At 35.2% G+C, this 13122-nt stretch overlaps 1 protein-coding gene across 2 annotated transcripts; it reads left to right on the plus strand.

The window, feature by feature from the left end:
* The first annotated feature begins 965 nt into the window (after window positions 1-965).
* Window positions 966-12199, plus strand: LOC137820744 (phospholipase D zeta 1). 2 transcript variants are annotated; one of them, XM_068624978.1, is made up of 20 exons: window positions 966-1493; window positions 2289-2390; window positions 2525-2649; window positions 2743-2884; window positions 3727-3897; window positions 4017-4190; window positions 4590-4832; window positions 4985-5101; window positions 6176-6315; window positions 6446-6595; window positions 7445-7601; window positions 7695-8228; window positions 8567-8677; window positions 8945-9091; window positions 9179-9373; window positions 9445-9546; window positions 10576-10707; window positions 10787-10852; window positions 11537-11598; window positions 11694-12199. In XM_068624978.1, the coding sequence occupies exons 1-20, from the start codon at window positions 1242-1244 to the stop codon at window positions 11938-11940; spliced, it is 3369 nt and encodes a 1122-aa protein (XP_068481079.1). In that variant the 5' UTR covers window positions 966-1241; the 3' UTR covers window positions 11941-12199. The 2 variants fall into 2 exon arrangements, with proteins under 2 accessions (XP_068481079.1, XP_068481081.1); XM_068624980.1 differs by having other exon boundaries at window positions 994-1493; window positions 2550-2649.
* Window positions 12200-13122: the final 923 nt, after the last annotated feature.

Raw genomic sequence — 13122 nt, forward strand, 5'->3', positions numbered from 1 at the left:
CGTCTTTTGACCCATCATCAACACCTACCATTCAAATGCTTCAACCCTAAATTCAACTAACCACTCTCAAAATCTTTTCAAATACTACCTTCTAGATTGCACCTAAACAACATCAAATTAATAACAATAATAATAACAATACTCACAATCTAAATTTAAATTACACTAATAAAAAAACAACTAACTTTTACAATTTTAATTTATTTCGTCAAATTCAAGTAGTCGAACAGTCTATATATTCTTTCCTCTTTCAATTCACTAATGCATTTTCTAATAACAAAATAACAACTTTCAAAACAGATAATACTTCGAATTTATTTTGTTACGTCCAATTCAAGTAGTCGAATGTATATATTCTTTACTCTTTCAATTCACTAATGCATTTTCTAATAACAAAATAACAACCTTTAAAGCAGATAATACCTCGAATTTATTTTGGTACGTCTAATTCAAGTAGTCAAACAGTTTATATATTCTTTATTCTTTCAATTCACTAATGCATTTTCTAATAACAAAATAACAACCTTCAAAAGAGCAGTGATTGACTTTAATGATGTTATCTTTCAAAATTAAGGTTAGAACATGATGATTTTTTATATAATATGTTTACCTTAATAACTTAATAATATTTTGATATATATTTTTTTCAAAATAATATAATTATGTTTCTTTTATTTTGAACATGGAGAATAATCTCTTTTAAATTTTGTTTTCACATTCTTTTATTAAGCTTTAGAACTATCTTTTAGAATTATCTATCAAGTTATGTTTAATTTTTAAAAAGGCAAAAGTTATAAAAACAAAATAAATAAAAAAATATTGAAAACGTCAAAAGAGTGGAATGGGTTTTAACATAATATTATAGAATTTAATAATTTTAATCACATAGTTGAAAAAGAATAATAGTTTTATTAGATGAATTATTTTAGCATTTAAATAATTATACAAATGATTTTTCTTGGAAAGGAAAAAGGCAAGGACTAGAAGGCAAGTGAAGAAGAAATCAAACTTGTGCGCACTCCTTTGGCGTTGTTCACAGTTCAACTCTTATTCCGAGTTTTCCTCTTCTTAAGAAAAATAGCGTTCTTCTCTCTCTATCTCTCTCTTTCTCTCTCTCTCTCTCTGAATTTGTATTTGGATCCGAAACCACCAACGACGTCGTTGCACCACCTCTTCCTTCTAACGTGTAGCCTTCGATTCCTGAATCATTCCCTATCGCCGGCCACGTCGATTCAATTCCAATGGCCACGGAACAGTTGATGTCCAGTGGCGGCCCTCGCTATGTGCAGATGAAATCGTCGCCACCGCCGTCTCCGCCGGCTGCGGCTGCCGAGGAGATGTCATCGGTTCCGTCGTTCCGGCACAGCGGCGCCGAGGCCAATCGGATTTTCGAGGAATTGCCGAGAGCCTCCATCGTCTCCGTGTCTCGCCCCGACGCCAGCGATATCAGCCCCATGCAACTCTCTTACACCATTCAGGTTCAGTACAGACAGGTAACGTGCCATCTTCTCTCATACTCACTCTGTGTTCGTGATTTTGTGGAATTCAATTCTTAATAAAAAGAAAATCTCTGATCGCAAGCACTGCAGTCAATTGTGTGAAGCTAAAGCGAGCGAAATCCACGCGAATTGGATCCTTTATTTGAATCCGATTGCTTCTTCATACGCCGTGTTTGTACGTCTGCGTATATATGTACGTGCGTATGCATTTGGCAAGTTTGTCGTAGGGTTTAATTTGAACCAGAAATTCGTGATGCAATGGTTCTGCAGCTTGTTTCTATTTTCATAACACTGCAACTTAGTTAGCTTTGGACTTTTCCTATTAATTTTACTTTCTCCGAATAACACTTTAAGCTTTTGAGCATTTACTTTTGGTGTTCACCAGCTTTGGAGTTGTTTGCACTTGAAGTGTGTATAAGAAAGACAAAAAAAAAATAAACAATGGTGGTGTGAGCAATAGTTTTATACCTGTATTGGCCTTGTTTGAGGGGGAGCCATAGACTTGGCAGTAAAGTTGCGCTTTGGTGACCAGTTGGTCATGGATTCGTATCCGGAAATAGTCTCCTTGTATATGCAAGGGTAAGACTGCGTGCAATGACTATCGTATAGAACTTTGCATAGCGCAGAACCTTCTGGCACTGGGGTATGTTAGTTTAAAATGTTGGCCTGGTGTATGTGGCGGTTGCCGGAGATTTTTTGGACGGAAGAGAAACATTGATTGTTGAATATTTATTTCTTTCAGTCTTCCTTCCTACTGGAGGATACTTATATATCTCATTTGCATTTCAGTTCAAGTGGGAGCTAATGAAGAAAGCTCATCAAGTATTTATTTTGCATTTCGCCTTAAAGAAACGTGCCTTCATTGAGGAAATCCATGAGAAGCAGGAACAGGTGTGAGCAGTGTTATTTATATTTCTTCAGTGATGTACACAAAATGGCTACAGTACTTTATTGTATTATTTGTCGATATCATTTGTGTCTAGCTAAGTTTGGATTTTGATGTAATGTTAAACATTATATTAAAGGTTAAAGAATGGCTTCAAAATCTAGGAATTGGAGAACACAATGCTATGGAGCAAGATGACGATGACGGTGATGACGAAACAATCCCCTTGCATACTGATGAAACTCATGAAAGTGCTAAGGACAGGTGATCTCCATCGTGCAACTTCTGTGGAGCACTCTATAATTGCAACATGTTGCTCTGTGATCATAATATTCTATTCGTTGGTTTCTTATGCAGAGATGTTCCATCTAGTGCTGCACTACCAATTATTCGACCAGCCTTGGGAAGACAACAGTCTATTGCAGAGAGGGCAAAGAGAGCAATGCAAGGGTATCTGAATCACTTTTTGGGAAATATCAGTATTGTGAATTCTCCCGAGGTATGCTTTGTGCATGAGCTTTTGAAAATTTATGTTTGTCATGTTATGGAACACAGTCGTTATTCATTGTCATTTTGTGTCAGACATTTATTACAGTTTGATGTTATGGGTAGGGTTATTTGTTAACTAAACCTAGAACTTGACATGTTTCATCGCTGTGGCAATGGAATGACTGAATTTTGAATAGTAGTATCATTGAAACGCAACCAGATGCATGATTATCCTACTATTGTGGGGGTGGCAAGGGTCAGATACTCAGATGTACACATCCATACCCCCTCATTAACTGAAGGGCTTCCATGAGTAAATTAGATCACACGCTAGTAACTTTACTGTTGCACCAAAACTTACTATGGGATATTAGTTTTATTGATAAATATTAATCATCCAAGTTTGTCAACACACTGCACCTTTGATTGTGAAATCCTGGCATCTGATTACTAGATTTGGCAGGGAAGGCTGACATCATGAATCTATTTATAGTAAGGCTGACATGGTTCTTCTGGTTCTAGTCTGGAAATAGCCTCTCCACTCTAAGGGTTAAATTCCTAGACCCCACTATGGTGGGAGAGCTTGTGCTCTTGACTGCCTATTGGTTCTGTGAGGCTTAAATTTAAACAAGTTATTGCCATGTTTTTTGGCAACCATATTTAGTAAATGTTATGTGATATGGACCTTGGAACTAGTAAAACATTTTATTTTCAGTTGAAGTCGATGCCTATTTAAGTTAATTTTTAGCTGTTTTATTGGATTTTTTATCTTCCCCATTTGATTTGTTGTTGAAACTGTGGTTTTTATGATCACTAAATGCTGTTTTTACTATAAGAAGTTTTATGCTCTAGGTTTGCAGGTTTTTGGAGGTATCAAAGTTATCTTTTTCACCTGAATATGGCCCTAAGCTAAAGGAAGAATATGTGATGGTGAAACACCTGCCCAAAATCCAGAAGGATGAGGATTCCAGAAAGTGCTGTTTGTCTGACTGTTTCAGTTGCTGTAATGACAACTGGCAAAAGGTAAAGAATCCTGCTTTTGGATATGCTTTACTTCTCTTCTTATTTAAATATTTTTTTGGTAACTTTTGTTATATTTGGTTAATTTTTACATTATTACTTCCCTGTATTTGTATGTACAGGTATGGGCTGTACTGAAACCTGGATTTTTGGCATTGCTGGCAGATCCTTTTGATACACAGCCTCTGGACATAATTGTTTTTGATGTACTGCCTGCATCGGATGGTAATGGGGATGGTCGTTTATCACTGGCAAGTGAAGTGAAAGAACGGAATCCATTACGTCATTCATTCAAGGTGAGACTGGTGCTCTTTTGTATCCTTAGTTGCTTCAAAGTCTTGTTGTGCTTAGATTAGATCTAATTCAATTCATAGCTCTTTCTGTTTATTTTATATCATATATTTAGTAAATCCCCAATTTGGTCTTTCAAATAGTTTCAGAACATCAAGTTGATTCTCTAATGATGATGGTTGGTCACCGATGTTGAATCCCAGTAAGCTAGTAACTTTGAGAATTTGAAAGCTTTCTTATGAGAACCAAATTGATGTTCCAAAATTCTTTTATGGACCAAATTGAGGTTTATTCTTATGTAATTACTAGCAATTAGCTGACGAGTGGTTGTTATCAGATGTATGGTGATACTATACAAAGGAATATACCTTTTCAAACTTCTAACACCAAACTAAATATTATAGGTGGCTTGTGGAATCCGCAGTATCAGAATTAGAGTGAAAAGTAGAAGTAAAGTTAAAGATTGGGTTGCTGCAATTAATGATGCCGGACTCAGACCTCCTGAAGGCTGGTGTCATCCTCACCGTTATGGTTCATTTGCTCCTCCAAGAGGCTTAATTGAAGATGGAAGTCAAGCCCAGTGGTTTATTGATGGGCGAGCAGCATTTGAGGCCATTGCTTCTTCAATTGAAGCTGCAAAATCAGAGGTTTGTTTTTCTAGTGCCTTAAAATTCAAGCCCACTTTTGTGACATATGAACATACACACCTATAGATAGGTAGAAAGGTAGGGACTGAGAGGGAGAGAGAGATTAATGGTTGTTTTCAAGATTTTGCTCAATTATTGAGAGATTCATGCAGATATTTATCTGTGGGTGGTGGCTGTGCCCAGAACTGTATCTACGGCGACCTTTTCACACTCATGCTTCATCAAGGCTTGATAGTTTGTTGGAAGGAAAAGCTAAGCAAGGAGTTCAGGTAACAATTTATATGGACTCTTGCACAATGCTTTGCCTTTTTAGGAGACTTTTTTTTTTTGTTTATTTTTTCTGGGTTGTTAAACTTGTAAGAGATAAGTACAATACAATCACTCCAAGGAATTTAGTATGATGGCTTTCAGTCATCTTATCTGCATTTGTTTTCCATGTAAGAATGTTTTATCTTTCATTGGAGGACTACTTGTTCTCTGTTGCTGTTCCTGAATTTGTTTTTCACTGCAAAGTGTCTGTGTCCAATTTGGGGCCTTGCCCATATTTGACCTGTCTTGAACCCTTGGTTTGGCTGAAGCAAACGGATATGGACCCGTAAATATGCTTGTGTGGCATAAGGGTTTGAATTTGATTAACTGCTCCTTGTAATCTTCACTGATAAAAGTGAATAATATTGTGTTCATCTTTCGACTTTGGCCTATTTCACTGTAGGTAGAACAAAGTTAAATCTATGGTCTATTTTTCCTCTCCAAAGTTTCTGTATGGGCATCTTGTTTCAACATTTTTTTGTCTTATTTCTAAATTTTGTCATTACATAGTGCATGAATCATGGACTTTAAGAAAGCAGTCAAAAACCATTTAAGCAATGTATTAAAACCTGTCAAATAATTTTCTGTGACACAGTGTCCATGCTTCTGCTTTGTCTTGTATGCGAGCCAAAATCCATGCATTTTATGTAATTAGGGAGGGAGGGATGATTGTTTGTTATCTTTGAATTGCCTTGCATAGTACTAGGATATTTCTGAAAATGACTCAATTTTTTTTTGTTATTGATCTCCCCTCTCTTGGTAGAACAAGTAGGTTCAAAATTTGCTTTATTGTTTGTTGTTCTATGAATGGTACTGGCTGAAGGTACATACTGCATAGTTTTTTATAGATGTTTTTGATAGAGAGAAGTGGATCAATTGATTTTATAACTTAATAGCTGATCAGTACAGTCTATACTATGATCAAGTAGTTACGAAGGTACTCATCTATGTTGTATGCCACCTGGGCGATGCATGTCCCAATTCCTTTATTTCCATGGAAGTGTTGAGATTTACATGAATTATTTTTAATGCAGATTTACATTCTTCTCTACAAAGAGGTGGCTCTTGCTTTGAAAATCAACAGTGTTTATAGCAAGAAAAAGCTTCTTAGCATTCATGAGAATGTGAGGGTATTACGCTATCCTGACCACTTTTCTACTGGTGTTTACCTGTGGTATGGAATTACCGAAAACTTGGTGTTTAGTCTATATGGTCTTATAACGAACTTATATTTTTTTTCCAAGAAAACATCAATTATACTGCACTTTTTTGGTTTCTTATTTGTTTGTGATTATTACATACAGGTCACACCATGAAAAACTTGTCATTATTGATAACCATATTTGCTTTATCGGAGGACTGGATTTATGCTTTGGTCGTTATGACACATCTGAGCATAAAGTGGGAGATTTCCCTCCTCTAATCTGGCCGGGAAAAGACTATTATAACCCAAGGTAAGTTTTGTGAATGGAGTGTATAACCACAAAGGCGCATTGTAAGATTTTGTTTAGCATGTTGTGGAATTGTAAGAAGCTTCTTTTATTCTACGGAAAACACTTTAATTATTTGAAAAATATTTAGATAAATAATGGAAGTGTTTATATGCAGCAGTAGTATCTCAAGATCTGTTATAGAGTAGTAAGAAAATGATGCTTATATTATGCACAGTTTGGTCCAAAGGAGGAGAGGGGAGGGTCCCTTTTTTGTGTTACATGGGGTGTGGAGGGAAAATAAAATCATATGTCAATATAGTCAAGAAAGTTCAAAACCTATATCAATCATTTCCCCTTCTCTACATATTCTTCCTATATTGGAAGGGAGACACAAATGGGAGAGAGGGCTTTTGGCCCCTAATTTCTCCTCTCCTCTTCAACCCGGCACTGCTAAAGAGCAAACACAGAAACTGGGAAAAAAAGGCATTTTTGAACTAAATTGTTTCTTTCCAATCATTTTTTATATAGAAATGGTTTTAGAAAGTAATTCTGAAAAATACAAATTCTTAAGATTTCAGTTTGGCACTAGATCTCAGGGTTATACTTGGTGGGATAATGTTCCTAGCTTTATTTGTCTTGAGCTTTTTAGGGATAGATTTGTTTTACTGTTTTATAGGGTTAGGGATTAGTGGGTCAGGCTTTGTTCCCCTCATTTTTTGTATGTTCTTCTTTCTTTATGTTATTTTGAGGTACTAGATATGATTGATGTTGCACTTGGAATGTGTTACGATATGTCGTTCATTTTTAATTGATCATAGACTAGCTGTCTCCTGTTGAATGCAAGTCATATTTTATTTTCAATTTTGACAGAGAATCTGAACCAAATTCATGGGAAGATACAATGAAAGATGAATTAGACCGTGAAAAATTTCCTCGTATGCCTTGGCATGATGTTCATTGTGCCCTTTGGGGACCACCGTGTCGTGACAATGCTAGGCACTTTGTTCAGCGATGGAATTATGCAAAGGTTAGTCATATTTTACAATTCCATGCCTTTAAGCATTCCAGTCCTATTCCTATATTCCCAATAGGGAATAATATTTCTTTTTGTTCACATCAGAGGAGCAAAGCTCCATATGAGGAAGCTATACCCTTACTTATGCCTCAGCATCATATGGTTATTCCACATTACTTGGGAAGAAGCCGAGAGATACAGATTGAAAGTGGGAACATAGACAATCCAAGAGTAATTAAAAGAGAAGATTCTTTTTCCTCATCTTCCCAAGACCAAGATATTCCTCTACTTTTGCCCCAGGAGTCCGATGGGTTGGATGCTCATGAAGAAGACCAAAAGTTGAATGGCGTAGTCTCCTCTTCACATTACCTGGACAAGCCAAGAAAGATCAGCAGTGGTCTTCCCTTTTCATTCCGCAAGGCCAAAGTTGTAGCACTTGGTTCAGATACACCAATGAAGGGCTTTGTAGATGATCTAGATTCTGAGCATGATCGTGAGAAAATGCCTCTAGATAGAGTGGCTCATTCTGATTTGCAAAATACAGATCCAGAATGGTGGGAGACGCAAGAACGAGGTGACCAGGAAGGTTTTCCTGAGGAATCAGGACAAGTTGGTCCTCTTGCTTCCTGTCGTTGCCAAGTGCGTTGTTCTCATGACCTTCTTAATATAACTGTGATATATAGACTTGTACAATTTTGTCTGACATATACCTTTGACATGCTATCTCATCAAATGGTTAAAATGCAATGAATGTTGTTGTTGCTACCTATTATTTATTGAGAAGAGACAGATATTTTTAACTCTGGGCTTTTTGATCCACTTTTCACAACAAAGAGTAAAATATCTGGCTGGAATTATTAAATTTCATAGGCATGTATTAAACACTGTTTTATTCCTTTTGCTCGTCTTCTCACTTTTATCCTCTTAATTTTTCAACAATTGTTGGATTTTCTCTCAATAAACCTTTTTATTGGTAGGTTATTAGGAGCGTGAGTCAATGGTCTGCTGGAACAAGTCAGACCGAAGAGAGCATCCACAGTGCGTATTGTTCTCTTATTGAGAAAGCTGAATACTTCATCTACATTGAGGTATCAAATAAACTTCCTCGTTTTATATTAGCATATATTAGAATGAAAGAAAATAATTTCCTTTTATTCTAATATATTCTAATAAATATGTAGTGTGATAGGTTTTATGGATTATTGAAATAGCTCTGTTGAAGCAATATTATATATTCTGCTCCTCTCCTTTTTTTCAAATTTAAAGGGGTAGTACTTGTAATATTTTATTACATCCTTAATCTGTTCTGGACCTTTCTCTGACTGTTGTATTTCATCCTTGGGAACATATTCCAGAATCAGTTTTTTATCTCAGGTCTTTCCGGGGATGAGATGATACGGAATCGTGTGTTAGAAGCTTTGTATCGACGAATTATGCGAGCTTACAATGACAAAAAAACTTTCAGGGTTATAATTGTCATACCACTGCTGCCTGGCTTCCAGGTTCCTATTAATTTTATTTTTGTTTTTATTTAAACACTGTAAATATTGCTTTTTCATAAATGTTAGACTGACTTTTCAGTTATCTAGGGGGGTCTTGATGATAGTGGTGCAGCATCTGTAAGAGCCATAATGCATTGGCAGTATCGAACCATTTGCAGGGGGCAGAACTCTATCTTGCATAATCTTTATGAACTTCTTGGTCCTAAGATACACGACTACATCTCCTTTTATGGCCTAAGGTCTTATGGTAGACTTAACGGGGGCTCTGTGGCAACCAGCCAGGTATTCTTATACATCTATGGGTATATACAGAGTTAGTTACAGTCAGCTTAATGGTTTACACTTTTTTGTAGGTGTATGTTCACAGTAAAATCATGATTATTGATGATTGTATAACTTTGATTGGGTCTGCTAATATTAATGACAGGAGCTTACTTGGCTCCAGAGATTCTGAGGTACTGTTTCATGCCCTTTCACTTTATATGCTGCACATGTTTGACTAGGGGTTTAAATTAACTTGTACTAAGTTCTGTCTCTCATTTCATGCACCCTTATTGAAATAATTTACATCCATGCTAAATTTCATTATAGAAGCAAGTTAGTTGTAATTGTTGAATTTGGAGGGGAAGAGAAGTATAGAAATAAATGTTTAAGAGAGAATTGAGAATGAGAATACTTTATTATTCAAGAGAATGTGCATGTGTACATAAATTATACATAGCATTCATATCTGTAGACTCTTGGTAGACTTAGTGGAGATTATTTCCTTGACTCGGATTAATTGACTGGAACTGCCTAATTACTAATTCCCACGAACACTAAGTGCATTATCATGATACATTAATGTATCGTTTGATTCTTAATGCAACTAATATTTAGTTAGCTTGTCTTGTGTATACATTTTATTGGAAAATATGGTTGTAGACTGCAAATCTAATTCTAGGCCTAGATAAACTTTGAATTTCCTTCTTCATATCATTAGTTTGACATAAATGTGTTTGTTATAATTACAGAAATGAGAATCATATCTTTATAATTATAGATATCGTGATCATATCTTTATAATCAGAAATATCAAGATCATACTTGTATTATTGTAGGATCATATCTTTATTAGAAGATATAAAATTTCCTCTATTTATTTTATTGATTTCTTTTTGTCAATATAAATAAAACCACCCACGTTGTCACAAAAATACACGACTTCAGTCCAATGTTGCTCTTTATTTTTATAGTTTAACGGTGTTAAGAAATTGAGGAAACTCCTTAAAGTAAAATATGTAACTAATGAAAGAATAATATCAACTGCAGGTCTGTTTTATTGCAAACGCCCTTTTAGTCACCTTTAAAATCGTGTATTGAATAAATAAATTTGTCTGCTAACCATGTACTGTTTTCATATTCTTATTTTTGGCTAATTTATATGTTAATGCTTAATTACTGAACCCCTTTCTGTTCCTTTAATCGTCTCATATGGATTTCAGATTGCTGTAGTTATAGAAGACAGGGAGTTGATTGGTTCTTATATGGATGGAAAGCCTTGGAAAGCTGGAAAGTTTTCCTCGACCCTTCGATTGTCATTATGGTCTGAGCACTTGGGTCTCCCTACAGGAGAGGTTGTTAATTTTACATTCTTAGTAAGTAGTTGTTTCATGTGCCTGATTTGTAACGATTATTTTAATATCTTTTCCTCAGGACAATCAAATAATGGACCCAGTTGTTGAATCTACTTACAAGGATATTTGGATGGCAACAGCAAAGGTAGTAAGAAAAATAGAATGCTAATATTCGATGCTAATTTCACGGCTTTTTATTTTCTTATAAACTTATTACTGTTATGTGGACATTTTCATGCATAATTTTATTCTTCTAAAAGTATTTTTTTGCATAAGGTGGCCTCTGCTTTTTTAATTATATCATTGTTCTTCCTGTTAGTTAACATGGTCAGTTCTGAAAAAAGGTTTTGCCAAAATATCTAACATGGTTAGTTCTTAAAGCCAGTTTAACTCTAATCTCCGTGTGGGGGATAAAGGACAAGACTGGATATGACTCCTGTGATCTGCCAAAAAAGACACAGGTCTATAGTATGTGCTTGAACTTCATGGCATGAAAATTTTGCACTTACCCTTTGACTCTCCCAGAGTCCTTTTAGAGTGCAATGCTTGCTTTGGGAGTATGACATTGTTGTCGGAACTCAAACCCCTTAGGGAAGTTATTTAGGTTGCATTACTATTTAGCTGTAAAGATATTTATGATTGTATATTTTCGGTTTTACATGGTTAGCCTCGTAACCATTTCGAACACAACAGACAAAAAAAAAAAAACACACTTGTTTTCTAGGTGATTTGAGTACCTCATGTAGATCTTGTGATGATTCTGAATATAGCCTAATAAGAAATAAGCTCAATAAGAAAACTGATAATTATCCCTGGATACGTTTTGCAGACAAATACTACAATTTACCAGGATGTCTTTTCTTGCGTACCTAATGATCTGATACACACCAGGTATGTTTGTAATAATTTTGCCCATTGTACATCTTTGGATGGAACTTCTCCTTTGTCTGTCCCTAACATTTATTTTAATCCTATTGTTTTTGCAGGCATGCCTTCAGACAAAGTGTGCTTTTTTGGAAAGAAAAAATTGGTCACACGACCATTGATTTAGGAATAGCCCCAGAAAAATTGGAATCCTATCATGATGGAGGAATCAAGAACACCGAACCCTTGGAGAGATTAGCATCAGTAAAGGGTCACCTAGTCTCTTTTCCCTTGGAGTTTATGTGTCAGGAAAGTCTGAGACCTGCCTTTAATGAAAGCGAATACTATGCTACTCAAGTTTTCCATTGAGTACATGTCTCCCAGTACATAACACATCTTGGGTTTTCTTTTTCAATTTTTATAGGGGGTTTATAATTGAATACTTGTAGAATTCTTTTTATTACAATTCTGCAAGTGAGAAAAAGAAAAGGGGGTTGGGAGACACGGTATAATCACGATATTCTTGTAAAGAATGTATCTGTAACTGTTCACTGTAAAAAAAATAAATATCAATTTAATTTTTATAAAAAATCAGTTCAATAATATACTCAGATATTTACTTTTACAATTTTTTTTCCCTTTCGTTCTTGTTTTTACCCACCATAATGTACACTACAAACTGACACCGATTCAGCAAACTTCCTAAATATCATCTTTGTAAGGATTTGCTATATTTCTCTGCCATTACTGGTTTCTTTGTCCCCTATTGTTGAATTAGCCTTTATCTGTCTTAAAAAATAATCAATTTTTTTTTATCTACGATGATAAACATTATTTAATGTAAGTATGTGCTGTAAATTAAATTAGGCTTTCTCAACTTAACCTTTAGCTCTGATACTTAAATAGAGTTTTAGGAAATGTTGAATTATGTTATTCAAGGTACACATGGTTTCAAATAGCGTATCCCTGGAAACACTGGTTCTTCTGTGTAACACGTCCATTAACAAATTCTGCTATAATATTTTATTCCATTCTAGCTTCATTATGCAGCAATCTTTTTCTCTTTTTGTTTTATGTAGAGATATTATATAGCCATCATGCATTTCTGGCTTACTCCCAAACCAATCCAAGCCATGACTCTGTACTTGTTAGTTAACCAAGTCTATCATGGCTAATAAAATAATCTCACCACCACTCTCCCCTTGTTTGACCTTCAAGTTCAGGGACTCTGTTTAACAACTGTCCCATAGGCTTCTGTTTGGTACACCATTGAGGATGTGCTGTCAAAAACTATATGTAGATTCTCCTATTCTGCTTTAGGAGTTATTAATCACATAATAAATTATTAATATATTTTCTTTATTTTATAGGTACTGTTTATATTTGTTGTCCGTTGCTTCTTATTGTCAAGGTCGACGTCTTTTAAGACCATTAAGTCTACTTTTATTTGAACTGAGCTCTGTTGTCTATTGGGCCTGAATTAAGTGGTTTGAAAATGTTTTAAGCGACCGAATCAAGGCCCAATTACATACATTTAATTTCATTTTTTTG

Source organism: Phaseolus vulgaris, chromosome 9, assembly GCF_000499845.2.
Source record: "Phaseolus vulgaris cultivar G19833 chromosome 9, P. vulgaris v2.0, whole genome shotgun sequence".
NCBI classification, from domain to species: Eukaryota; Viridiplantae; Streptophyta; class Magnoliopsida; order Fabales; family Fabaceae; genus Phaseolus; species Phaseolus vulgaris.